The 25,141-nt window shown below is 37.2% G+C and overlaps 1 protein-coding gene across 5 annotated transcripts in view; it reads left to right on the top strand.

Annotated features, from left to right (window-relative positions):
* The window catches only part of USP6NL (USP6 N-terminal like), a 115,696-nt gene that overhangs the window by 66,368 nt on the left and 24,187 nt on the right, over positions 1-25,141 (top strand). For all 5 annotated transcript variants that reach the window (XM_026119321.2, XM_064502435.1, XM_026119323.2 and 2 more), the window contains 5 exons: positions 4,362-4,401; positions 9,365-9,445; positions 17,341-17,448; positions 20,468-20,577; positions 23,277-23,325. In XM_026119321.2, the coding sequence (XP_025975106.2) occupies positions 4,362-4,401; positions 9,365-9,445; positions 17,341-17,448; positions 20,468-20,577; positions 23,277-23,325 (388 nt within the window). The remainder of the gene's footprint in view (positions 1-4,361; positions 4,402-9,364; positions 9,446-17,340; positions 17,449-20,467; positions 20,578-23,276; positions 23,326-25,141) is intronic.

The raw sequence follows: 25,141 nt of genomic DNA, 5'->3' as shown, positions 1-25,141 counted from the left end.
GTTTGCTTTGTGGTGCATTTTGTGACAGTAATTTAACGCAAACATAAAAATAATCATTCCAAGTAATAACGTTGTGTGTCCTGTGAATTACGGAATTAGTTTTCTTTATCTTCCCTCCTGTAAGATTGTGATACGGCTGCTAGCTAACTTCTCAACAGAGATCAATAGCTATGTTAGATGAAATGAGGCAACAAAAATGGTATGTATATATACAAAATAGGGTTGTATTCTGTTGCAAAGCATTATTGTATCTATGCATAATATCACTTATTGCTTTGGCAGTTTTATCTGCCCGATATCACTAGCTGAAAGGGAGACAGACCTAAGGGAACATCTAGTCAATGTTTATTGTTGTAGAGTAGTTTTCCAGGATAAGGTACTAATTCTTTGGCAAGTGAAGCTATACTCACTTTTGGCAAATTATTCCACAGCCTTAGAACCATTCATTCTGGGAAGATCTATTCTTTCCTAACCCATTTGAGTTTTGAGAAACTGTTACAATTTGAGTTACATATTGTGTTGCATATTATTGCTTTTATACTCTGAGGGTTTTCTTTTTCAAATATCTGCCAACTGAATTCTTTCTGTCCTTGGCTTATCTAGCCTGCCCCTAGCCACTTTTCATAAATTTATTTCATGACACTTGGCTTCTGAATTCCACACTTCAGTAATGTTTTTGTAGATGTTTTGCTCATGTATTCTATGATCATAAAGTTTCAAAAAGCTACAAGTGACTGGATTTTTAAAAACTCTCAACAACAGAAGTGATTGCTTTTATTATTGCATATACTTAGCCAAGTAACTAAATCATGGTGTAACACGTGGGGAAAAGAGCAAAAATATAGGCTTAAATATACCTATATGTTTTTAAAGACTGTATTCCTTGAAAATATTTTTCCTAGGAGTAGCAAGTGTGCTTTCCTCTTGTATTTTAAACCCTTAGTCCTGCATCACAACTGAAAACGTGAATGTGCCGCATCTATTTCTTCGTGGTTGGGTGACTGACACTGTGAAGATGTGTTCTTTAAGAAACTTTTCCCATATCACGCTTAATATGTGATGCTAAATGCATGGTTCCAAATTACTTTCAGTTAACAAGAGCATGCATTGATACAGAGTGATGCTCGCATGCTTAGTAGTAAGTTGAGGATAGTATGAGAAAATAGCTGAGAAAATAGTTTGAGAAACTATTTTGTTTAGAGGCTGCATCATAAGTTTTTAGGAGGATCCAAGTTTTCTAGTGAGCTTTTTATGGTGGGTTCCACACAATTCCACAATTATTCCTGCAACATTTTTCAGGATGAAAGACCCCACAGTTCTTCACAGCACACTGCCTGGTTCTCGCTGGGGGAGAGCAGGCTGCGGCCAGAAGAGCAAAGAGAGAAGGGGTTTAAAGGAAATGGTGCATTTTGGACTAGAAGCTAAGAGAAGAAAAATCCAGCTCGCAAAGAAATGTGAACGTAATTATAAATCTTAGTTGCTAGAAATTCTGTAAGGATTTTTAGTGTATTGTAGCCAAGCTTTGCCTTTTTTTCTTTTTCTCCCACTAGCAATGAAAAACTCTGTCAGAGTTTATGCAATTTAGAAATGTGAAGAATTTTGATCTGGATTTTACAGTTCTAGGGTTTATAAACATATCAAGACAGATGTTTGTTGCACTAAACATCTTTCCAGTTTGGTAGTTCTGTACTTAAAATTCTCAGAACTGAAGCTGCAAATGAGAGTGGAGCCTTTACATTTCTTAAATACATTTGAGCCAAACTGGAAGCAGGAAAATGTTCTGATTTGAGCCAGCAGGGAAATTATTCTGTGCTTGAATACAAATGTGGGAAAAAATAAATGTGATGAGTGACTAATGTGAGGAAGTCTTTCCTTGTGTTTATATTGAACAAATATATCAAAGCGCTGTTTAAAGAAAACTGATTTAAACAGCAGCAGTAGGTAGGTGACTAAGCTTGTTAAGCCTGAGACTCTCTTCAATGTATTTAGACTACCACTGTCACTAGAGTAAGGTTAATTACAATATATAGCTTCATGTAATAATGGTCAAAACCATTTTAACACATGCATTTTAATGCATTTAACGCACATTTTTAATGTTCTGAAGTGTCAGATATTTATGCATTAATACTAGTGGTTTTTTTTAACAGTTATTTTGAAGAACGTGTCAAAACCTGTATTAGTCATCATGGTGGATTTAGAGATGAAAAAAAAAATCTATTCCTCATTTATAATCTAATTAAAAATATACATTCTCAATAAACCCCATATTCTTCAAAGTGAAATCCTTGTTTCTTTGAACTAATAGGCTGCTTTTCCTTTGCATGAAATCCTTGCAGGAAGGTGGTAATATCCCAGGCTGAAAATGGGCAGAAGGCTTTTGGCCAGGGCTGTGGAGAGGTGTTGGGTTGCAGAGTCAGCTGCGGGGAGCAGGGAGTCGCCCACACCTTGCTCTGTGCCTGGGGCTTGGACACATACCAGACGTAATGAGTCTTAATTCCTGCCTGATTATCGGGTGGATTTGTCTAGTTTGGATCTTTTATAATTGTGGGCAAAGGAATGTTAAGATTTCATCCCTGCTAAAGGAGACCCTATTTACCTGAGTTCAGTTGTCCATATTAAAGGCTCTGTGCCTCCTTTGTTGGATGTCAAGGGTTGCATGCTTCCTAGCTAATTGCATTAATCAGGCCTATTCTTCCTCTCTCTGTTCCCCACATGAGCATCACTAGAGCTATTAAAGGAAAGCAGGATGTGCCTGTATTATGTTAATGTTGTTTACTACTTCACTTTATTGCTTGGTGGAGCACACAGATAAAAATACTGAAAAACAGGTTTAGATGGACTGGGGAAGGAGGGAAGGATTCAACAGTACAAAGAAATAATGAAGGTATAATAAAATTAAGTTGGCTAGGCTGGGGAAGGAGGGGGAAGAGTCAACATTATAAAGAAAAAAAGCAGGCGTAATAAAATTGAATTGACTAATAGCCATTAACTATTTCTGTGTCTGATCCTGTCCCATCTTTTAAACAAAGTACGATAGTAGAAAACAAATTCAGTAAATGGAAATGTAATTATTTAAAATACCATTAAGGGTTTGGAGAGTTTGTTTGCCCACTGTGCCTTTGCTCTGCTTGTGGTCAGGTGGGTTTGACTATCACAGGTGGGAGCGCACAGATGTGGTCAATGCTCTGCCTTTTGCCTGTATGTTCAGCCACGACTGGCAAAACTAGCAAAGAAGGGTCGCCCCCCCCCCCCCCAAAAAAAAGAAAGATTGATTTCATACAGTGCCTTCTTGATCCTTAAAAGCAGTTATTTTCTTTTTGTGTGTTATTTATCGGATCTGCAGAGCAAAGAAAGGGAGCTTTGCTACTTACAGGTGAGCTGCTATGGTTTCGGAAGCTGCAGATGCTGCCTGCCAAGGAAGGAGATCTCATTTTGGCATCAAGCGAGGCTGGTTGCTTTTGATAAGAAAAACAACAAGTTTCTGTGGTTAAAAAAAGAACATAAGTTAGAGCCCTCAAAATGAAATAAACCTAAAATTCTGAAAATGTATCCTTTAAAAGGCTGCTCTTCATGCTTTAAGTTAAAAACCTGCCTATTTATACTTGGGATAAGAAGTGAAAAAACTGTAATTTTGAATTTTAACTAAATACCTACTAACCCCCACCCCCACAGTTTTGTTGCTTTTTTGTTTTTGTTTTGTTTTTAGCCACTTCTGTCTGTTAATCAGAGTGAGTTTTCTAGGCCTTTGAGAAAATGTGATTTTACTCTCCTAAGTCAAGCAAGGTCTCAAGTGACTTTCACCAGGCAAAGTAGTAAAAGAAGAAAAACCTTTTTTAGGGATATTTTAGTTAACAGGAGTGTAGTCTAGTAAACAAAATTGATTTTGATGTTAAAACCACAGTGGTATTATGTTCAGAAATAGCTGGATTTATAAAACAAAGCTGCATAAAAACATTTGGGTATGAAAAGTTTTCACTAGAAAGGCTTTTTTTACTTAAAACCATGCTGACAAAATTTCACTTCAGCTTCAGTTCAGGAGTGCTTTTACTAAAGAAAAAGTAACTTTTTGGATAACACGTATTTTGAAGGTATGCAAACCGTTTTGATTTAGAAGGTTTAATATCTAACTAATTTTATTTCCTTAATGTCATCAGTTTTACTGTGTTAAAAAAAAAAAAAAAATTCATAGTGTTCCTGTGTCTCGTCATAACTCTCAGGAAAGCTCATAAAAATTTGTGTTTCCTATTTAGTTGTTGCGTATTGCTGCTGTAAATGAATACTTGTAAGAACCTACACAGAAATGATTTTGTGCCAAGATTAACCAGGACTGATATGAACTTTGTCTTTTTTTTTTTTAGTCCAGAGGAGCTTCCTGTCCATGATGCAGCAATAGAAAAGGTAAGTCCACTGTCTTCCAGCTCTTCAAAGAGGAAGTGAACATTTAAAGATTTATGACTTTTTTTTATATAAGTTGTTATGAAATTAGGAGATGAAGTGTTCTAGTGGTGTGCATTCCCATGGAGCTATGTTCCTAAGTCCTGTAAGGACTGTGGTCCTTGAGGCCATGCTAACTAGCTGGTGTCCTGTGGGGCCCTCTTGATGTTATAATTACTGGTTGCAATAAGACATTGTTTTTTCTTGCCCATCATATGACCTAGCAAAGTAAACAGAGCTACTTGGTGGATGGCACCTGACTCTGCCCTAGAAGAGCCTCAGCTGGCGGGCGCGTGGCAGGCCGGAAGTATTCGGTCTGTCCCCTGAGCTGCTATCAGCTGTGTTGAGCAGGTGGATCGTCTAAGTGAGGTCAGGCTTTACTGGCATGGGAAATGGTGGCAAATATCCTGGTTGCAACTCACTGCAACGTGGCGACCTCTCTTCTCATGCTGAGTTGACAAGGCAGATGCGCTTGAGACATGTAAGACCTGTCACCAGCCCTAATGCAAAAAAAAAAAAAAAAAAAAAAAACCAAACAAAACCAACCAAACAAAAAACCCCTCTATGACTGGAGGGTGCTGGAGGAGAAGTCTGAAAACTGATGACTTGAGAATGTGGAAGGTTTTTACTAAAATCCCTGCGAGCTGTATTTCTATTTGCATGAGCCTAAATGTGTTCCTCTTAGTACTAGTGGCATTTTCCCTGGGTCTTTCAGGGCCATTTCTGTCTCCAAATTCATTCAGAGATTGAGTGTTTGGTTAAAGACCAGTTTGGATCCTTATTGACTTATTATATCATCGGAAAACTCATGGCAGAATATTTAAAGCTGTAAGTGTCAAGTTACCCGCTTGGCTGCCCGAATCAGGAGAGCGTGTGGAAGAGGGCTGGAATGCCTTGTTTTAAGGAAGCTTAGCTCTCAGTGTTAAGAGCAGTGGTTCTGAAAATGAATTATTTTGAGCTTCTGTAGAGGTATCAGTAGGGATCCGTATAGGGCTAGAAAGAGTGCTTCTCGTGAAAGACATGAACTTCAGAGTCCTTTTGTTTTGCGTTGCTTCAGGTGTGTTTCTGCATATGTGGCCTGGATTTTTATGCCCTGTTCCATCACATTTAATAACATTTTGAGTGTATATATAATTTCATTTCCATCAGAAGGACACTGCAGGGTGGTGAGCCTATGAGCATAAACATTAGACAGCTTGCAATTATTGTGGTATATGTGTTTTGAAGCTCTGATTCACAGTAGCTGTATAGTTTAGCCTTAAATTATTGGGTAAAAATACTGTCTCAGTTCAGCATCCCATATTTTATTCATGCTGTCTCAGACAAAATGTCAGCATAGAAACTGCATTTATTGAATCAATGTTAAATTGCAAATGTACTTTCTTTTCATAATCATGCAGTAATGCTCCTGTATTAGGCTCCTGGTTATACTCCTGATGATATCCTGACCTCTGCTGGTTTGAGGCTTAGATCTGCCTTTTATCAGCAGCGTTTGGATTTTTGCAATTTGCAAGATACCATTCACAGAATGATTAATATGTCATGCTAATGGAAGCTAACACTAAAAGCTTTCTGTGCAATAACTTTTAAAATCACTTATTTGATAGGACTGTTCATGCTTGCTTTCTGCCTTGCCTGTAAATTAAAAAAAAAAAAATATATATATATATATATATATTCGTGCGTGATATTTTGATGTAGTTTGTGGCTTAGGTAAAGGGTTGTACATACTTGTGAATTTTGAGTCTCTGTTCTTTATATACATTCTAGTGTAAACCTTAAACTGGGATTTCTCTGCATGTATTTGCATGCATAATACTTTCAGGATAAGAATTATTATTATGAATGCACAGTAATTTTCATGCTTCATTACCTTGCTGGGCTTTTGGCCACTTAAATAAAACAAATCATTGTCCTACATTATGGACTACTTAACCTTCAGATGAATCGTGCAGCACTTCTGAGATAAAACTAGGGAGGAAAGGTCATCTAGAAAAGAAAAGCAGACAGGGGACTGACCACGGGAAACCTGGAGTCTGTATCTCACTCGGTTTTTGAAATGCTGCAAAATGTTCTGTAGGTAATTTTTATTTTCTGTCATTGGTTAACTTGATTATAAAATCTTCAGGGAAGGGACTCGGTGTTTCATAGCTCACAGTGAGTTTTGATTTTTGTCTGAGGCTTCTGCTAAAGCGTTGCTTTAAACCTCAGCTGTAGCACACTTGCACCCTGAGAAGGTAGGGTGCTGCATAGAAGACGGATGCTTGCCAGCTCAGCTTCATGCTCTTTGCTCTCAATAGTGTATTATTTACTGACTACTAAGAAACCTTCTCTGCTTCAATTAGAGATTCTATTATTTTCAGTGGTGAAAATGCTTCAGAATGCAAAACATACTCAGAAGACAGATAAATAGATACATTTTTTTTCTTTCTTTTTTTTTTTTGAAGCCTACTGCATGGAACTTGCCTAAAAGAGGCATCTGCAAAGCAGCATCCATCTACTCTGCAATGAGCTGCTTCAGATATATCCATGTTTTCAATGTCACACCTGTTAGACATGAAAGCGAACATAATTCAGACAAAAAAAAATAGCTAAAACTTTTCAACAAGTGAACACAGAAATAATTGCTATTTTGACTACAGTAGGATCACTTGAGAACTGGGATAAATTGACACACAAGACATAAAAGTGTGAACAAACTTACAATTGAAGTGAGTTGCTGGCTCCAAAGACTGAAAATCTTGAAAGCAGATCAAACACAAAAACAAAAAGACTGTGGGAGCAGATAGGTTTTTATTTTTCTTACCAATTATCTGAACAACCTGTTGAGGGCAGAGACCTTTCCTGACTTGATAGTGATGTTATTCCTGCAGTCTAAGCTATGGCTAAAAAATGTCTGCTTCTGAGATGTTAACAATGCTTACTACTTAAAGAGGTTTTGGGTGCAGAGGAGAATCAGAAGCAATTTTGTGAAATCGAGGAAGCAGAATTTTTTCTACATTTCCCTTCTAAATGTTCTCTTACGTGTTTTGAAAAAAAAAACAAATGGAAGTGGCTGAGAAATCACAAAACAGAGCATGGAACCTGAGCAAGAATATGAGCTTTTAATTGCAACAAAAAGAGTAAGGTTGAGAGAGTAAAGACACTTTTTTTCCTCATAACGTGCTTGTACTTGTATCAGGCTTAGGTCAGTTGGATTGAAATAAAAATAACTTTAAAAATAGCTTATTTCCAGGACAGTTCATGGACAGAATCATGTTTGGGGCGGACCTTGAAGTTAAAGAAGTTTTATTTCTGGTAATGCAAGGCTTTGGGCTGCTGGATTGAAGAAATCCTTTGCCCATCTTCTTCCACTGATAGGCAAGAAAGAATGCATAAAATCCGATGAGGAATAAAAGGCAGAAAAAAAAATTAGAATTATGTTGTGATAATAAATAATAATTTTCACTTATAGTTTTCCCCAATGTTTAAGATACAGTTAATGAAAGTATTAATCAGTTTTCAATATCCTGCAGAGCTTTGAAATTAAACTCTTACGTTGTTACATCATTGCATCACTAATCATATGAAATAGAATAGCCTACTTATCTTTTTCAAGCCATGAGTTTGAAGTTGGAGGTGGAGGGTTGTCCTTTTCCAAAAAACTAAGTATTTTTTACATTCATGTTTGAAGAGAAAGCAATATCCAACACACTTAAGTCTTCTGCTTTAACTTTTTCGGTGTTGATCCTAAGCTCTAAAGCATTATGGAGCAATTGAAATAGTGTTTCATAAAAGAGATTTAATGTTACAAAGTTAATAGTTAACATTGTAGTGTAACCAGAGAGACCCAGGCTAGTTCACAGCGTGTACAACTAGGCTGTAAAAACACCCCCTCATGAATCTTTTTACCGCTGGAGCCAACAGATTCTGGATTTCTGACTGTGAAGAACCAAAGTGACAGGAAATGCCAGGGTCCAAAAAGTCTAATTCCGAGGGCTTGCTTTGTTCCCTAATTCAAGAGGCTGATGGCACCAACAGCAAGGTTTTCTTAGGCAAAATGGCAGCCTTCCATATATAGTATTCATATTTGAGAAGTTAGGGGTTTGGGCATTTTTTTGATTGTCATTGTGTCACCTCATTACTGAAATATCCTTCTTGCCAGTGACCAGTAATTTAAACAAGCAGATCTTACCTTTGGAAGAAATCCTTGATACGAAGATAGGTCTTTTAGGTAAAAGCATGCCAAGCCCAGGATGAGAATTATAGCAAGGATTTCTAGCTTTTAATGTCCAGAATCAGAACATACTTCCATTTCCGCTACTGCAGTGTCACTCTTGCATGCACTTATGCATGTGCTTTATTTAAAGCTTGTGAGTAGTTAAGCTCAATATATATTGGCTTGCTCTATCATTACCTTAAATATGCTAGTTCATTTTTGTTAATGCACTTTGTGCCTAACATAAGCAAAGGTTTTTATTAATTAGAAGAGATAGTTTGTAGCATTGTTGAAAAGAAGTAAATTGTGTTGAGGGCAAGCCAAGGTAAGGAAGGTCATTACTTCAGAGTTGACTTTTAAAAAGCTTGCAGCAGAAATTATTTGCCTGAATGTTTACTTAAAAAAGGATCAAAGCTTTTTTGTACTTGCCAAAAATGTGTAGAGCAGAAACTTCTATAATTCTTGCACTAAAAGCCTCCTAAAAACCAATGACCGAAAAAACAAATGAAAAAACCCTGATTGTCAGCACTATATGAAGAATTGTATTTATAAGAGCAGTTCAAGTTAAATGATGTTACTCTTTATTGCTTTTCTTAGACCAACGAGTGGACCAGAAATTGAAGATGCTGTGTTAAAATTTTTCTCAATACTTTAAAAAAAAAAACCTAAAATAAATAATTTTAAATGTATTCATCTTGAAAAGATTAAAAAATTATAATTTCATTTCAGCAAAAGCACCTTGAAATTGAAAGAACTACAAAATGGCTTAAGATGCTGAAAAGCTGGGAAAAATACAAGAATAGCGAAAAGGTAAAGTTGTTCCTGCTTTTTCATTAGCTATCACTACTGAATGAATGTATAATCTTAAGTTGTGTTATTTTCTGTTTATTTAATCAGCAGAACACACAGGGAAATAAAAAGGCTTTTTTATTCTTCCACAATGCAATAACACGTTAAAAAACCAAAACAAAACTGAAGTTGAGATGCGAGGAATTTCTAAGCAGGCTCGGTAACATTCGGAAAAATTACTGTGTTGCACTGCGCTGTACCTGCATGGAGGGTTTGGGGCTAGGACCATGCTGCATGCCGTGTTCATGTCTGCAGAATAAATAGTGGCGCTGATGAAGTGCTGTACCTGCAAGTCTTGTCTCGTAGCTAGTGAGCCAAGCAAAATTGTATTTGATTCCTATTTTGAGAAGGGGAGGAAGATGAGGGGGGGGGGGAAAAAAGCCTTTCTAAGCTTGAAAAGAAGGGGACACCTTTAAATGGGAATACCTGAACTCTTCAGGAATCGTAAATCCCTTTCCAAGGGTTATTAATTTTAACTTCACTTTTCATTTGTATGGTGGATATTGTAGTAATTTTTATTTAAATTTAAGTTACTCTTTTGAGGCACAGATGGCGTCTTACTAAGATCCACGAGTTCTTTATTATGATTCTCATTCGTGGGGTTTTTTTTATTTATTTATTTTTTTATTGCTCCCCAGGTTTACTGAACTGCCTAGGAGAGCTTTCAGCCACGGTTCAGTGAAAACTGCCTTAAATAACACTCCAAGGAAACTGATTAGTCATAAAAGGGGGCATGTAGTTTGATGTTTAAATTATCTCTGCTGGCAAGCATGATATTTTGGGATACTTCAAGATACGTGGTTGATTTGTTAAAAGGAGAGTTACAATGAGTAAGTTTTCAAGTAGAAAGTATGGGAAGCCTTTTCTGGTTGATTTTTCCCCTCCTCCCCTCCCTGGAATAGTTCTGTTGTACTGTGAATAATATGCCATGCAGCATTCACAATCTCAGAGACGTGAAATTTTTGATGATATGAATGGGATCTGCTTTTGAATAAGGTGCTTCATACCTTGATGAGCTTCTTTTTTTGAATCAATGGGGAAGAACTGTTTAATTCTATTTATCCCTGCAGCTGTTTAAAGTACCTTTGAGTGCTACAACATTTCTTGTTTTAGAAAAGAGGAATAAAATTATTTTTTTGTGAAAATATAGGAAGATTTTAAGTAGATGAATTACTATTAATGGTCTTAAAGTTGCTGTTGGGACCTTTGTTACAGAATTTTTTTTCTTTTCCCCTTCCAAAAACCCAACAAATGATGGTATGTGGGTAAATGTAGAAGATGGATTTTGTTAGATATGTCAATGAGCGCTAAGTGCGTTCACTTGCCTTAAAAGGTAGGTAGGGTTTTTCATGTTTTTCATGTGGATAGTTTATTTGCTGGAAATGTAGTCTTGATTGTCTTAAAACCGGTAATGAATATACTGAAGAATTTCTGTCAGGGAAACATTTGCTCGAGGGGCTAGATTCCCCACGCCGTGTTCGGAGGAGGTTTTCATAACGGTTTCTGTTCTGGCTATTCAGTGCTTAATGCATAGGATGTGAGTAATAGAGCTTAAAACTTGCATTTTTCCCTGGGTTTCTGTTGATATTGTCTGGTGGTGCTGGTCCACCTTTGTTTGGATGGGGACTGGAAGATGCATGTTATGCATCCCAGGTCGCTGCCTCAGTGACCAGCCTGCAGAGCCAGCTTACTCCCTCGCTGTCCTTCTGTTACAGTGAATTATTCTGTGTAAAGTGGAAAAGCTTCAAAGGGGGAGGTAGAGCCCAGAATACTTGTTAGCCTGATGAGCAGGATATTTTCCTGAGAAGTAAGAGATACTACAATTGAAGTAGAGGGAGAAATTTGCTCATCATCTCCCATACTTGTGGCATCTGCATACTACCTTTGCTTTTGAGACTTTTAACCATGTCTTGCACTTTGCTTTTGTTAAAAATGCCAAAAATGCTAAAGTGAATTTGTGTTTTTTAAATATGAAGTGGATGCATGGGAAAAAGTAATAATTTATTGCCCAGGTTTTTCTTATAGTCTTGCTTTCTGTCCTGTCACCTTTTATGAAAATGTAAGTTAGAGGTCATAACGCTTCTGGCTGTATTTCTTCTTGTGGTGATGGGCCGATTTGAAGATCACTTATCTTCCCAAACCAAAGGGATGATCAAACAACTGTGTAACATCTACTTGGTTGCAAAGAGTATTATCACATACAACCTTTCAGGTAACACAATAGCTCTGCATTGTTTAAAGAGCAAAGGTCTTCCTCCCCACCTGTCAATCACATCAGTCTATTGTACACTGATTTAAACTGAATCATCCTCAGTTCACCAAGCACGCAGAAGGTATAGCAGATCAGCTGAGCAGAAAGAGTTTCAGTTAATGCAACAAATTATAGACCAGACTATAAATAGTGGCAGAAATAATTCAGCATGTTCATAAGCGGGATGAACTTTGCTGGGGGCTAGGAAAAATCTTTATTGGTTGTTGAACTCTGGTAGAGCACTCAGACTTCAAAAACAAGGATGTTTTCCCTATTCTTTCTTGCATTTTGTATGATAAGTGAACCAGAACATAGAGAGTGAAGCATCAGCCCCTTCCTCCTCCCAGTGGAAAATGAGGCAGTATTTTTCACGGCTATTTATGGAGAGCCTGATGATGTTGCTCAGGGTTGTACAAAACTCACAAATAAAGAGTTTTTGTCTCAAAATGCTGGCAGCACCAGCTTCTCAACCCAACTTTTCTGAAGCAGTAGGCAGCAATAGGTTGTAAGAACTATTGCTGCCTCCTGCTTTCTGTCTTCACTTGATTGGATAAAGTAGTTAACACTGGGGGAGCAAATTGCTAAAGAAAATGTACAGCATGTATCTTAGAGGATTTGTCCCACTTGACGTTCATGTGGCTTCTGTGCAGTCCCACTGCTCCGGAAACAAGCAGTGTTCAGTAACAGCGGAGAAGGGAACACTGCAACAGCAAGAGTAATAATGTTGTGGAGTTATAGGTGTTGTAAATCCACAGAGTTATAGATCACTACTAATTATAGTGATGGCTCAGATTTGGAAAATGGCCTACCTGAGAGATTTCAGAATTAAAATGCGGGGTGGGGAGAAGGGGGAGAGGGAGAGAAAAGGACCCAAGAATGGAGCAAGTACAGAGTACAGGTCTTCAGAGAGCCCTTTCGTAACGAGCCTTAATAACATACAGCTAAGATAGTTTCAGCTTGAAGAAATCTGTTCATACTGTGCATATACAGTAAATGAATGAGTATATTTGATTACATTTTTCCAAAACTGTCATATTCCTAATTGTGAAATACAGGTTTTTTTAATCCTATTTTGCAGAACTGTGTGTGGACTGCTTCCTTAATTCTTTCCTCCCCAACTTTTCAAGGAGAATTAACAAGAAAACAGTCATCGCGTGTGTGATTCTGTGTGCGAGAGATGGAACTATTTGTAGCCTCAACTAGATCTGGATGATTTTTGGAGATATTCTAGAGGTCATGAAATGTGAAAGGCTAATTGTCAAGGACAGTTTTATTTTTTTAGAAGAAAAGGTTTAGTGAAAGTAACTACATCACAGCATATCGATGTGTTTCAGTTTGCATCTTCCCCTAATCTTTGTTACGGAAGAATACCTCCAAGAGAGACAGAGTGTTTTTGCTGTTTTCCCATTTGAAGTTTTCTGCTTAAACAAGCAAAAAGCTCTCTGAGTGTGTGATCGTGAGGAACTGGAGAACGGCTGAACAGTCATCAGATTATGACTTGAAGCTATGACAGTATCAGAACTGAGTAACAATTTATACATAATGAAAGATGCCATAATGAAAATCAACTCGTGCAACTCCATAGATGTGTAAAACCAGTGATTCCAGTACTGTTATTTAGGAATCTTTTCAGCGGGGACGTCATTGCACTTAACACCAGTCTCTGAAGTGTATCAGCTGTCCTGGTGCCATTGCATGACTGATATTTGTCAAAACAAAGCTTTTGTCTCCCCATCGGTCATTGCTTATGCAGGAAGCGTCACAGAGCAGTGAAGTTGCTGTGTTTGTGTGGTCTTTCTCTAGCTTTTGCTTTGATTTCCTAATTATAGTCTACTACATAGTAATCCAGGGTACAATTGACAACCACAGACAGTAAATCTTTCCTGTCTTAGTGTGGTCATAACTTTCAGTAAAGATTATATAAAACTGTTACATATTATATTCCCACTAGAGTATTTCCACCAAAGTATTTCTGTCTTTCACTGTCTTCCTGCATCTATCTGTAATTGAAGTTGCCCAAATTGAGCGGGGAAGGGAAGAAGAGAAACGATCAGGGTACCTGGCAGCTGCCAGCTGTTCTGGCATGCCCAAGGAATGTAATAGCTAAATCCCTGCCTAGCTTGGAGTCTGAACACAGAGCCTTAACAACGAACCCGCTTCACGTTCCTGAGATTTTTTTGAATCAGTTAGTTGAACAGCTCTGTGTTTGCACGTTCTCTTCCTCTTATGCAATCCACAGAAGGTGAAGAACCTCAAAATGCAGCAGCCTTTATAAATATGCTTTCTTCTCCTTAGAAACACACCTTTTTTGTAGAACTTCAGATTTTAATTCTTATGCTTCTCATCGTTGATTCTTTTTGAGGTGGCAAACTCCTGCTCGTGTGCAGTTCTTGACATAACAGAAAGCTTTGCTTTCAAGAAAGCCAGTTTTGCATCTTGTGGTAGCTAGAATGGCAGTGCCCACTCTTCAGACTAGGGCTATGTGGTAGTGGCCTCGTTTCCTGGCCATGAACCAGTTGGGCTTGAGAGTTTGGGCAAGGGGAGGTCATATGTCTTCCAGATTTTCGTGTAGAGGCCACACTGAATGTTGGGATGTAATGGACTTTGTTATTTGAGATGGTGACTAATATTTATTTGGAGTATTCCCAATCTGAGAGTTTTTTTGCTTTGTAAGCTTTTTTTAATTCATTCCGTATACTGTCTTGTTTGGTTATGGGGTGGTCCCATTTGCATGTCCAATTTCTTTTTGAGTAGCTCCTTTTGAATTTGCAGAAGGGCATATCTTCATCTAGTATGTGTTTGTCATATCTTCAAAATCAATAGCTTTAGTAATAATAGCAAGGGTTTATGACCCCTATCTTTAGCTGAAGATCTGCTTAGCAGGGTGTATGAGATGTGATACAGAACCTGAACCTATATTTTAAATTTGTGTTGTATAATTATATATACCAAGGGTGTCTTTTTTGACTGTGTCCTTTGCTGATGGAAACATCCCAGATTGCATAACACCATTCTCTAAATGATGCATGTTTTTGTACAACAATTGTTTAATTTATTAAATCATGGATTTGTATTTTGTTTTTGAGCTAGTATCTTAACAAAGCCTTAATTTTAAAGAATTTGTTGAAGATGGACTTACTTTATTTTACCTCCCTGGAAATAGAAGAAAAAGCAGTATCTCGTGGAAATTTGTAATTTTTTTTTTTCAATTATTAATTTAGAGAAAATGCAAGAATAAACTAGGGTTCTGCAAATCATGGTTAAAGTATATAGACACAACCCAGATGTTTCCAATATATATTTTCAACTGTACATTACATATGGAAGTAGAAGACAGCAGAGGGCTATAGTATGGTGCTTAAAGATATTGAATTAGCTAGTATTTCCTTTGCTCATTTCTATGTTTCTTAACTATTTGGTAACTGATTATTTCTCAGAAAAGATTTTTGCTGAGATGCGTTCCCCCCCGCCCCCCCCCAGTGCAGCCACATCATTTTCCATTGTATAAAAGTTACTCATTTATTTTTCCATGTTATTGTTTGTGTGATAGTCTGTGCTATGAAAGACTTTGTTCTTGAGTTGCGTTTGTCTCTTGTATGGTTGGCAGACAGTGAAAGTCCTTAACCTAGTGCTCTGCTGACTCTAGCCAGGATCTTGTAACGTCTTGTAATGGCTGTGAACTTATCGAGATACGCTATTGCTATACTGCAGGTCTGAAGAATACAGTTAAATGCCATGGGAGACATAATCGATTAGGACTTCTCTCTCTCACCAGTCACCAGCTGAGGTTTGGAAAATTTGTCTCTTTCTAGTTTCCAGGAGACATGATCTCTTTGCAGAAGGACGCTACTGCAGCTGATGCTGCATGGCTTTCAAAAGACAGCATTATCCTCTCGCTCACAAGCAGTTAGTGGTGTATTTGTGTTGAAAAAGACTAATATTCTCTGTGTGAGCTGAAGTCTGGACATACATCTACAGAAGGGTGCTTTACAGCACTCCTGGACAGGAGAAAACTATACTGATAAAACTGTGTGCATACTAAAACTGCTGAAGTTTTAATGCGTAAGCAATCTTAATAGTATTAAAGGCAGCAAACTTTTCTTAAACAGGCAGTACCTCACAACATTGTCTTTCTGTGGATAAATGGCGCAACAGCCTCCAGGATTGCTGTAGCATCTTATATGAGTTAAAAATTTTAGCTCGTAAAGAGGACCAAAGGATATCATGACTCTGCTACAGCCTTTATTTGTATGCTTCTCTGCATTGTGTTTCTATTAAGGAGCCCTCAAAACACTTGGGTAAAGGTCACGTATTCTAAAATCCAGACACAATGTTTTTCTGGCTTTGAAGATACCTTCAAAGATCTAATATCTCCTGAACAGCGTGAGGTTTACAAATACGCTGTTACAGCGTGTTCATTAATCTTCCAAAACTGGAGAACTGATCTATCTAATGATCCCTCTGTGCCATCATTAAAATAATGGTAAAAACAGAGCTTCGGAAAGGTTCTTTTTCTTTGTTAGAGTTCTCTGCTTTTCCCTTTCCTAGTCATGTCTTCAGAATTTTTTTTGCACTTTTAAAGTTTCTGTGGTTGGTTGACCTGAGGTTTTGCTTGCCTTGAGTCCCTCCTGGCTGTCTAAAACCAAAACTAAGAAAACTAGTCTGTCTTTCTCTGTTTAGGTGGTCTATGTGCTCCTAGATGCTGCTGCAGCATAGAGATGCAAGTTGGAAAAGAACCAAGAAAGACAATTGTATTTATTTATTTATTATTGAGATTATTTATCTTTTCAAGTAAGCCCAATCAGAACCAAGCCATTGAATCGGATTACAAGAGCAGTGCCACGTCAGAGGCAGTACTCACATGTATAGGTAGATACACAACTACTCCCTCCAGGTATGCACAGGTCCTGAGTTGTCCTCTTCTGACCCATTTCCAATACCAGATTTGTGTGTCCGAATACAGTGCGTCATGAGTGGGGAATTTATTTTTCTATTTCACAGCTAAAAATTATGTACAGTGTTGTTAGGTTGTTCAGTAGTCTTAGAAACCATAGCTATAAAATCTTTTTAAGAGTTGTTTTTATACACATACATTCTAATGTGCATCTAGGAAAATATTCGATTATTAATTTTGAAATATGATCTGAAATCTGTTAGCCTGAGACATGACATTTCCTTATTTGTGGTGGTCTCACATATCTGTGGTCTGTGTATATGTACTTCAGCACAGTGTAGCAGTTTTACTAGAATTCAATTTTTGTATTGTTGTTGCTGGTAAGCGCCAAAGCTTTGTGTGATGCTGCTGATTGCCTTTACCATCCCCATGTATAGCTGATAATTATAGTGAGCTGTCTGTGGCTTGTTCTGGAATTTTGTGCTGTTATGAATTTGTTTCTGTTTTATGTGAAGTATCAAACTCAAAGCTGTCTTTCCTCTATTTGTAGAACCAGCGTTACCCAGCAGAGATGATACAATTTTGATAGGCCGTCCTGCTAGGACAACTGATATAATTGCCTTTTTCCCTTTAGCATGTTGTAGGTCACTGTTCCTTTGGTTCAGAACTTGGTGGCTTGTACTGCAATTATCGTTTCTTTTCTTTTTACAGTTTCATAGGAGAATTTATAAAGGCATCCCACTGCAGTTCAGAGGGCAAGTCTGGTCTTTACTACTTGATGTTCCTAAAATGAAAGAAGAAAAAAAAGACCTTTATAATGTGAGTTTGCAGAATTTCCATTTAATATTAAAATCAAGAATTTCAGCTACTAGGACTGTAGGTTTTATTAAGCTTTTGTTGTTATAGGATGTAAAAAAAGGATTAGAAATTACATTTAACTTGACTGTTTGTTTTTAGCTAGAAAAAAAGCCATGGCTTGGAAAGTACTTTACCAGCTTATTTTTCAGTCTGTAATTCATTTAATCTCATCTCTTTTCCGTTTCTTCTCCCACCCTCAAATCCTTGCAAAAGCCCTCTTAAAGGCAAAGCAAAACCAAACAAGACAAAACCCCTCTCCCAGCAAGAAGACAGAAACCTCTGAAACTAGTGCTGCTCTTTGAGAAATTTCTATTAAGAAAGCACCATGTTAGCTGAATATCAGTAAGAGGAGTTCTAGTATTTCTGGGGGGTATTCATGCCTTGTTAATCTTGTAAAAGCCAAGATGGCCCTGCTGGAACAAGCTGACTATCTTTCTGGCATCTCATCTCCAAAAGCAACTTAGATATTCATTACAAAGTGCTGTCTGTTTAGCTTATAGTATTCTCAGAGGTGTAACCGATGACAGGATATTAACTCTGCAAAATGCTGCAGGCATAAATTGACCACTTAAACAGATCTCCTACTTAGAATATATTAAGAAAATTTTTATGCATATCCTTCCCCCACCCACAATGCCCTGGGCAGTAAATCCCCCTCCGAATCATTTTGTTCCTTTATGTTCCTTTAAATTTGTTCCCACTAACTCTAGTGTTTCTGGGGGTGTCAGTAATGCTGACTGCCATCAGAGCTCAACTTCAGATCCGTAAATGTAGAATGAGGTTCATGTGCAGGTTGGTTAGTTAGATAGAAAAGGAATTAAATCCTTTAAAATTCTGGGGGTTTTTTTTCCTCTCCCTCTGTGCTAAGGGATAACAGGGAGAGCGTTTGGTAACAGAAAGGTAATTTAGTATTGCAGAGTGTCTAAATTTTTCCCCACTGGAATTTCAATGCTCTCTGGTTTTTAAGAAATAATGTCCAGAGTTTCAAAGAAATGCATTACTGGTTTGGTTTTGACATTTTTAATAGCATTTTTTAAGAGCTGAGACTTTGGGTCTGAGTAGGCAAGGGAGCTTGTACAGTTGTGAAAGAAGATGGATGTTGGCAGTGATGTTATCTAAATTTTTTGTCTCTCTGATCTTCCTCTTGAATTATTTATCACTCTTTAGTCTGACAGGCTGCTCTTTCTGACTGTTATATTTTGTTTAACTTCATAAGTAAGACTAGAGGCAGATCCAAAAGGGATGAAATGGAGTTCGTGCTGAATAATGTAGTTGACGGAAAGAATACAGAGTAAAACTACAAGCCTTTAAAAATATGTGAATTCATCTTCAGAGATTATTAATGCCATCTAGTGCTCAATGCAAAAAAGATAAGTCTTTGTAGTACAAATATGGAAGTAGAAAGAGTTTCCTCCGTCATTATCCTAGCTTGTTTGTTTGCAGTAAGCTCATTTAACTGCTCTCCATTTTTCCCATTTCCTGAAGTGGTATTAAAACTAGCTGTGAATCTCACTTACAAATTGTACCTCTTAAACTGAGAAGAAAGATAGGTGCTTTTGCTGTAGGTCAAACTCATTGTACATGTCAAGAACTTCTTGCAGTTCTCTGTGCAGGGCAATTACTTACCTAGTCTTAATCTTCTGTTCCTTCTGGTGCAGGGACTCTTGGTTCCCTTTCTCTTCCCCCATACTGCAGGCTCAGGTTTTTCCCCAATCACTTTTTTCCCATCATGGCAAGGATTTAGAGTGCTTCTCTTCCTGTGTAAAACAATTCAGAGGCTCTGGGTCTTTATGTCCCCTTAAAGCCATCAATTTTTTGATCCCTTCTTCTTTTCTGTCTGTCTGCGGGACAAATCATTCTGGATGTTAGGACTTTAAATTATCCTGAAAGGTGCATGAAGCAGAGGTTGTGATTGGCATTATGCTGGTTAGTGGCTGCTTCCAGCTGGATTATTGATTTACAGGTAATTCCAGATGTGCCTAAAGCTGCTCGTTCTGCTTGCCAGACTTCGTTGTTCCCTATTTGTCCTTTCATTTTTCTTATTTTTGTCTTTAAATCTTTTTGTTTTCTTTAAACTAGGTTCTGTAGAGCCTTTCGACTGTATGGTATTCTCTAATAATATCTACTCAGATGTATTGTTTTGAAAATAGCATGTTGCACCCAGTTAGGAATGCCTTGCAAATTCAACTTTTAGGGACAGAAGTAAGAAAAAATGTATGAATGTGAAGGGAAAATTATTGTAAGTGTAAAAAGAATAAGGTGGCGGTCCAGTCTATGCAGGCTTTCTAAAGTATTCAGTGGCAAAGTTGGATTTAATTATACAACTTTAAAGAAAGTGATAAAATAGGATTATCCTACCACTGAATTGGATTAGACCAGAAAGTCAGAGGAAATGACTAGAGGAGTGTCCAGTTATTATCTAATCTTAGGAAGAAAATGCAAAAATACAAAAAGAAAAAAGAAAAAAAAAAGAAAAGAAAGAAAAAAGAAAAGCAGTTAAGTAAATATTACTTCTGCTTAGGAAAAGCAGGCAGCAAAAATGCAAAAGCCACACTAATTATTTGTTAGAAGTCTAATCTGGAGCACTTGCGTCTTAGATGCTAGTTCCCGAGTAGCAAAGTTCCCCTTTTATCTTCCTGTTGTTATGTGCCTACCTGAGAAATGACAGTTAAAAATTTGAGATGCTGAAATGTAGCCTTGAATATGGGTCACTACCAATGGTGCGACACAAAAATATATACTATGGGGTTGTTTCGTAACATCTATACTGTGTGAATGTGTGTCTGATTCTATAACATTTGTGTCGGTATATGCATATCTTGGAAATTAAAATTATTGTTTTGTTAGGTGCCATTCTATATTAAGCATTCTAAATCATGAGATGGCAGGTGCTTTAGTCTAGGTATAAAGTCAGGTAGGTTTCACCTATTCTAGAGCTCATATTTGTAAATTTAATTTCTGTTCTTTGCTGTTTTCCTAGAGATTGAAGTGTGAAGCACGAGAGTCTTCGCCGGATATTAGACAGATTGATCTTGATGTAAATCGAACATATAGAGATCATATCATGTTTAGAGACAGATATGGTGTTAAGTAAGTAGATTAAAAGTTTTTTTTGTTTATCTTAAAATTGGCTTCTGGCCTGCCTGAAGCCTCTTTGATCTGTCCATGAATATTGAATGTATGCTTCAAATCCTCAAAGCAAAACTGTGTATGTGTAATAATGTAATTACATTTATTACTGCAAAACCAGATGTTCATTTTCAACCAACCAGTTTTCCCTTGCTATACGGTAGTCAGTAGCCTTCTAAAGAAAAACATTTCTAAAGTGTTCTCCTCTTGTTGTCCTATTTATTAAAGTCAACATGTCTCAGATATTGTAAATACAACAAAAGCATGGAAATGCCAAGTTAGTTAATTGAGATTACGAGATACGATTTCTGTGTTTAACTGTGTATTTTTAGAAACAAAACAACTTTTTACATCTCTAATACCTCTTACCCTCCCAGATATTTTAGCTTTCCTTTGGATTTTATATTCTTTCTTTCCTAGTTTCTAAACAGGAACGAGATAGAGCAGTATTTTTAGATGGGAGCACTTAATTATTTACAAATGTAAGCCTTAATGCTTTTGGATTTTTTCAAAATATTATTTTTTACTGTCATTGCATGAGGAATATTAGGCAGCTATCATTAAAAATGCTTAATAGTGAAATAAGTGGCAATGCAAACATCAGCCTCGTTGCTAGCGTGCAGCATCAGCACCCTGCTGAGATGAATAGGGTGTTTCTTTCCCTTCTCAGAGTGTATTAATTCTGTTTTTAATCTCCTCCTCTTTCTAAGGCAGATTCTACTGTAGTCTGCTATTTTCAAAAAGCTATACTCAAAGAGCTGTGGACTTTAATGTGATAAAACAAACATTTTCCTATATCATTCTTCTGGGCAGTTTGCAGACAAATTATAAGTACGGGGAATCTGTGATGCCTGCAACACAGGACAGAGTGCAAAGCAGAAATTTCTAAGCCAAGAGAGTTATGTGCCAAAATTCTGTGCAGCTACTGAATTTAGATATATTTGTGCAGTGCCGTCCCTAAGCTGATGTGCTTTGCCTCTCAATAGCATGTACACAGTGCCTCGGTTAGGTGTTTCTGCACACATTTTAGGTGTTAGCAGAAGCTCACCACCCTCGCCAGCTTGGCGTTGGCACAGGCAGTGCCAGCTCCGGTCCCTGTAGCCATGGTGTAAGCAGGCCTTCAGAGTCCACGTGCAAGCCTTTGGCTGCACAAAGCAGTTTTGCCCTTGGAATACTTATTGGGATTTCTGTACATGTACTGGGCCTTTTTAGCAATGCCTTGATGAGAATTCAGAAGTCACTTCGCATATCAATGAAATGAAGTCTAGTTATTTTTGTCCCCCAGGATAATCAGTAGCTTGTTTGACTTTTCAGTAGACTATGCTTTTAAAGGTTCATTCTTTTCTAGGTCTTTAGAGGTATCACCGAGTGTAAATAGTACTAAAATTACCGCTGCTTTATAAAGCTTAATGGGAATGAGATTGCACTGCTAGTTTCATGTGGTCAGTGTTCCCCTACTGGATGATATAAAAGGTTCCTGTGTGCGCTGTTTGGACCTTGTAATTGTGTCTCAGTTTGTCCTTGTAAAATAAGGCTCAAGCTTAACATACTGCACTTTACATTACACTTCAGTTACTGAAGAATGATTAAACTCCAGTTTTGGCAAAAGTGTGGAGGAAAATGCCATAATCTAGACTTTTTGGTAGAATTCTCCAAGGGTGCATCCTCTTCGCAATAGAAAATACACAGCTTTTTGCTTATGCTTTCTTTTTTAACCTGCTACTAGCTATTTCTATACATTTAGATTAGTGATAGGCAGGAGGAATTTCATGGGACACAAGGGACAGTATGCAAAACTCAGCAGTTAAATTTTAGCAGTTTAAGCTGTGGTCCAAACTAGCATTCACATCTCCAGATTCTCTCCCCCAAGAAACCACAGGAAGGTGTGAGTTTAAATATTCATTATGAGAGCTGTCTATGAGCATATATTTGTCCTTACTTATGTGTCCCAACCTGGGGAGAACAGAGTCTATACACTTAGTCCTACTACCTTCACAATTCAGGATTTGTACAAGATGAGGTAGACTCTTTTTAAAGAAAGCAAAGGACCTATACTCTTTAAATCTTTAAAGATGTTTAAGTCTAGTAACTCTGAAGTACATACAGAGGTCAGTATACTCTTGAGGACTGAGTGTAGGATGGAGAGTCAGAGCTGATGCTGCTTTTCTTCAGTTTGACAGTAGCTGTCACTTAAGGTATTAAAAGCAGACTTTAATTTGGATGCCCAGATTAAGACACCTTTGAAGATGCTTTGTATGTGTTAACTCTTCTACGTTTCTCTTTGAAATGAATAACAACTGTTAGTGTTCTACAAACTCAGACATCAGCTCTGCGGTGTTTAAAGCTTTTCACTCTGAATAATTCCTGTGTTTCACTTTCTCTGTCTGTAAAAATGATGGTCTATCACCATTGCCTTCTCACAGCATTATAAGTATTTTTTTGAATCCTTTCAACATGTAAAACATCAGACAAGTGCTAAGTATCAGTAGTCAATTTGAAATCAGAAGTGCAACATCAACGTAGTGTTTTTCCTACTTAGCACTAGACAAGTTAAATTGGAGAAACAGGTTTCCAAAACATAGCTCAGTACTTCTATGCTTTTCTGATTTAAAAAAAAATATGTGTTACATTATATTCCTTTTCTACTGTTATTTCTCCAGGCAACAATCTTTATTCCATGTTTTAGCTGCATATTCCATGTATAATACGGTAAGTCATGTACTTTTTTACTGAAACATGGTTTCTCTGAACATGCTGTAAGATAATTTTGCAGTTCTGTGTTGTCTTTCTCCCGAAAAACCCATTTCACAGATCTTTTGAAGTACAGAAAAATAAATGCTTTGCTATTGTCATGTTTTGAACCGCTGAAGTTAAAAATAAATAAATAAATAAAAATAAAACAAAGTATCTTGATTATGAGTATCTAATTCTATTGGACAGACCAAACTGTGCATACAGTTCAACTGAAACTCAATGTAGTGCCTAATGAGAATAACTGATTTGTGCTGTGCTTGGGTTTTACACTGCTGATATTTTTTCGCTGTTTATTATATGCCTCCCACTAAGATCATTTGTATGATGGGGGAAAAACACACAGCAGAAAGACGCACATTGGAGTAAACGGACATATTTTGCAACCTGGAGGGTTCTATCAAACAGAAAATGCTTTTAAAGGTTGCGTTGTCTTTACTTAAGCCCTCATTTAGGAATACTCCTGTGTATATATCTAAGTATATCCCAGTAATAAACTTGGTCTTGGATGCAGTCCAGAATGACGATTTCTTGAAATGGAGTTTCTAGGTTTCATCCTAGGGGTTAGAAACTTCTGCAGTTTGTAATGTCTCTTGACTGCTTGCTAAAAATAGAAGAAACAGAAAAGCTATCATGTCCACATCCAACTATGTTTTTATACACTATCCTCTCACTTATTTTGTTCACTTAGATAATTTGTGTACATCTTTCATTTTGCGTTCATCGGCAGCTCTGTAGAATTCAGTGTAAAAATATGTGAAGTTAAGAAGGGGAGGGTGAGCTACTAACAGATTGAGGGCTAAGTAATTATTCAGATTAGATACCACTTGGCTTCATTTTCAGTGTTCTAGAAAATGTAGCTGAAATTTTTCCTGTTTCAGTTTGTCTCCTCACAGTTGTTTGGCCCATGAGAGAGCTTACACTTCTATTTTTAATGCTGGAATATGTTTTCTTTCACTTAATATGTTGTCTGGCTTTTTTTTTTTTCTTGTAAGCTGCCTTGAGACATATTGAGAAATAAAACTCTGGAAGGAGAAACTTTATTTATGTATCTTCTGTAGTACGTTATCTGGATTAACTAATAACTTCAAATTGCATGAAAAATATTGTTTAGAGTCAACTGTTACTGTACAGGTGATGGGAAGATTGAAGGGAGTTTTTTATTTTGCATTTATGTTGTTGCATTTTTCTTCTTAATGCATCACAGAGCGTTAAGTGCTTTGGTTTTGTTTCTAGAGCACAGTTCTGCTAACAACTTTTAAATCTGAAAACCTCCCTCAACAAGTAGTTCATTCTCCTCTTAATATTGTATCAGTGAGGTTCTCTGATCAGTTGAACTGAGCAGTTGAATGATGGTAACAGTTGGTTCCTGCTGTAAGAGTCAAAATCAATACAGAGAAGACACACAAGTTTGGTTTTGGAACATGAGAATATTTTTTTCCTAGCGTGTTTTTTACATCTGCTTGCTATGTGCTGCTATCCTTGGGCAGGCTCATAGTTAGAGGTCGCTGTGTTGAAAGCTCCCAGGTTTATCAGATGGTGTCCAAACTGTAAGAAGATACTAAACTGAAGCTAAGTGGGAGAAATGCAGCCATTCTGAGACTAAGATGATATAATTATTTGACATTATTTATATCAACAAAGATGATGTGTATCGGTAGAGAGTTATAATGAACAATCAGAACTTCCAGTTTACTTTTCAGTTAGAGGATAGTGCATCGTCTGTTTTATGAATATTTAAAACTTTTAAGATGTGTGTCTAATGGTGTCATAA

This window comes from Dromaius novaehollandiae, chromosome 1 (genome assembly GCF_036370855.1).
Source record: "Dromaius novaehollandiae isolate bDroNov1 chromosome 1, bDroNov1.hap1, whole genome shotgun sequence".
In the NCBI taxonomy this organism is placed as follows: Eukaryota; Metazoa; Chordata; class Aves; order Casuariiformes; family Dromaiidae; genus Dromaius; species Dromaius novaehollandiae.
Note: the sequence above shows the minus strand (reverse complement) of the source record. Positions and strands in the feature narration are given on the sequence as shown.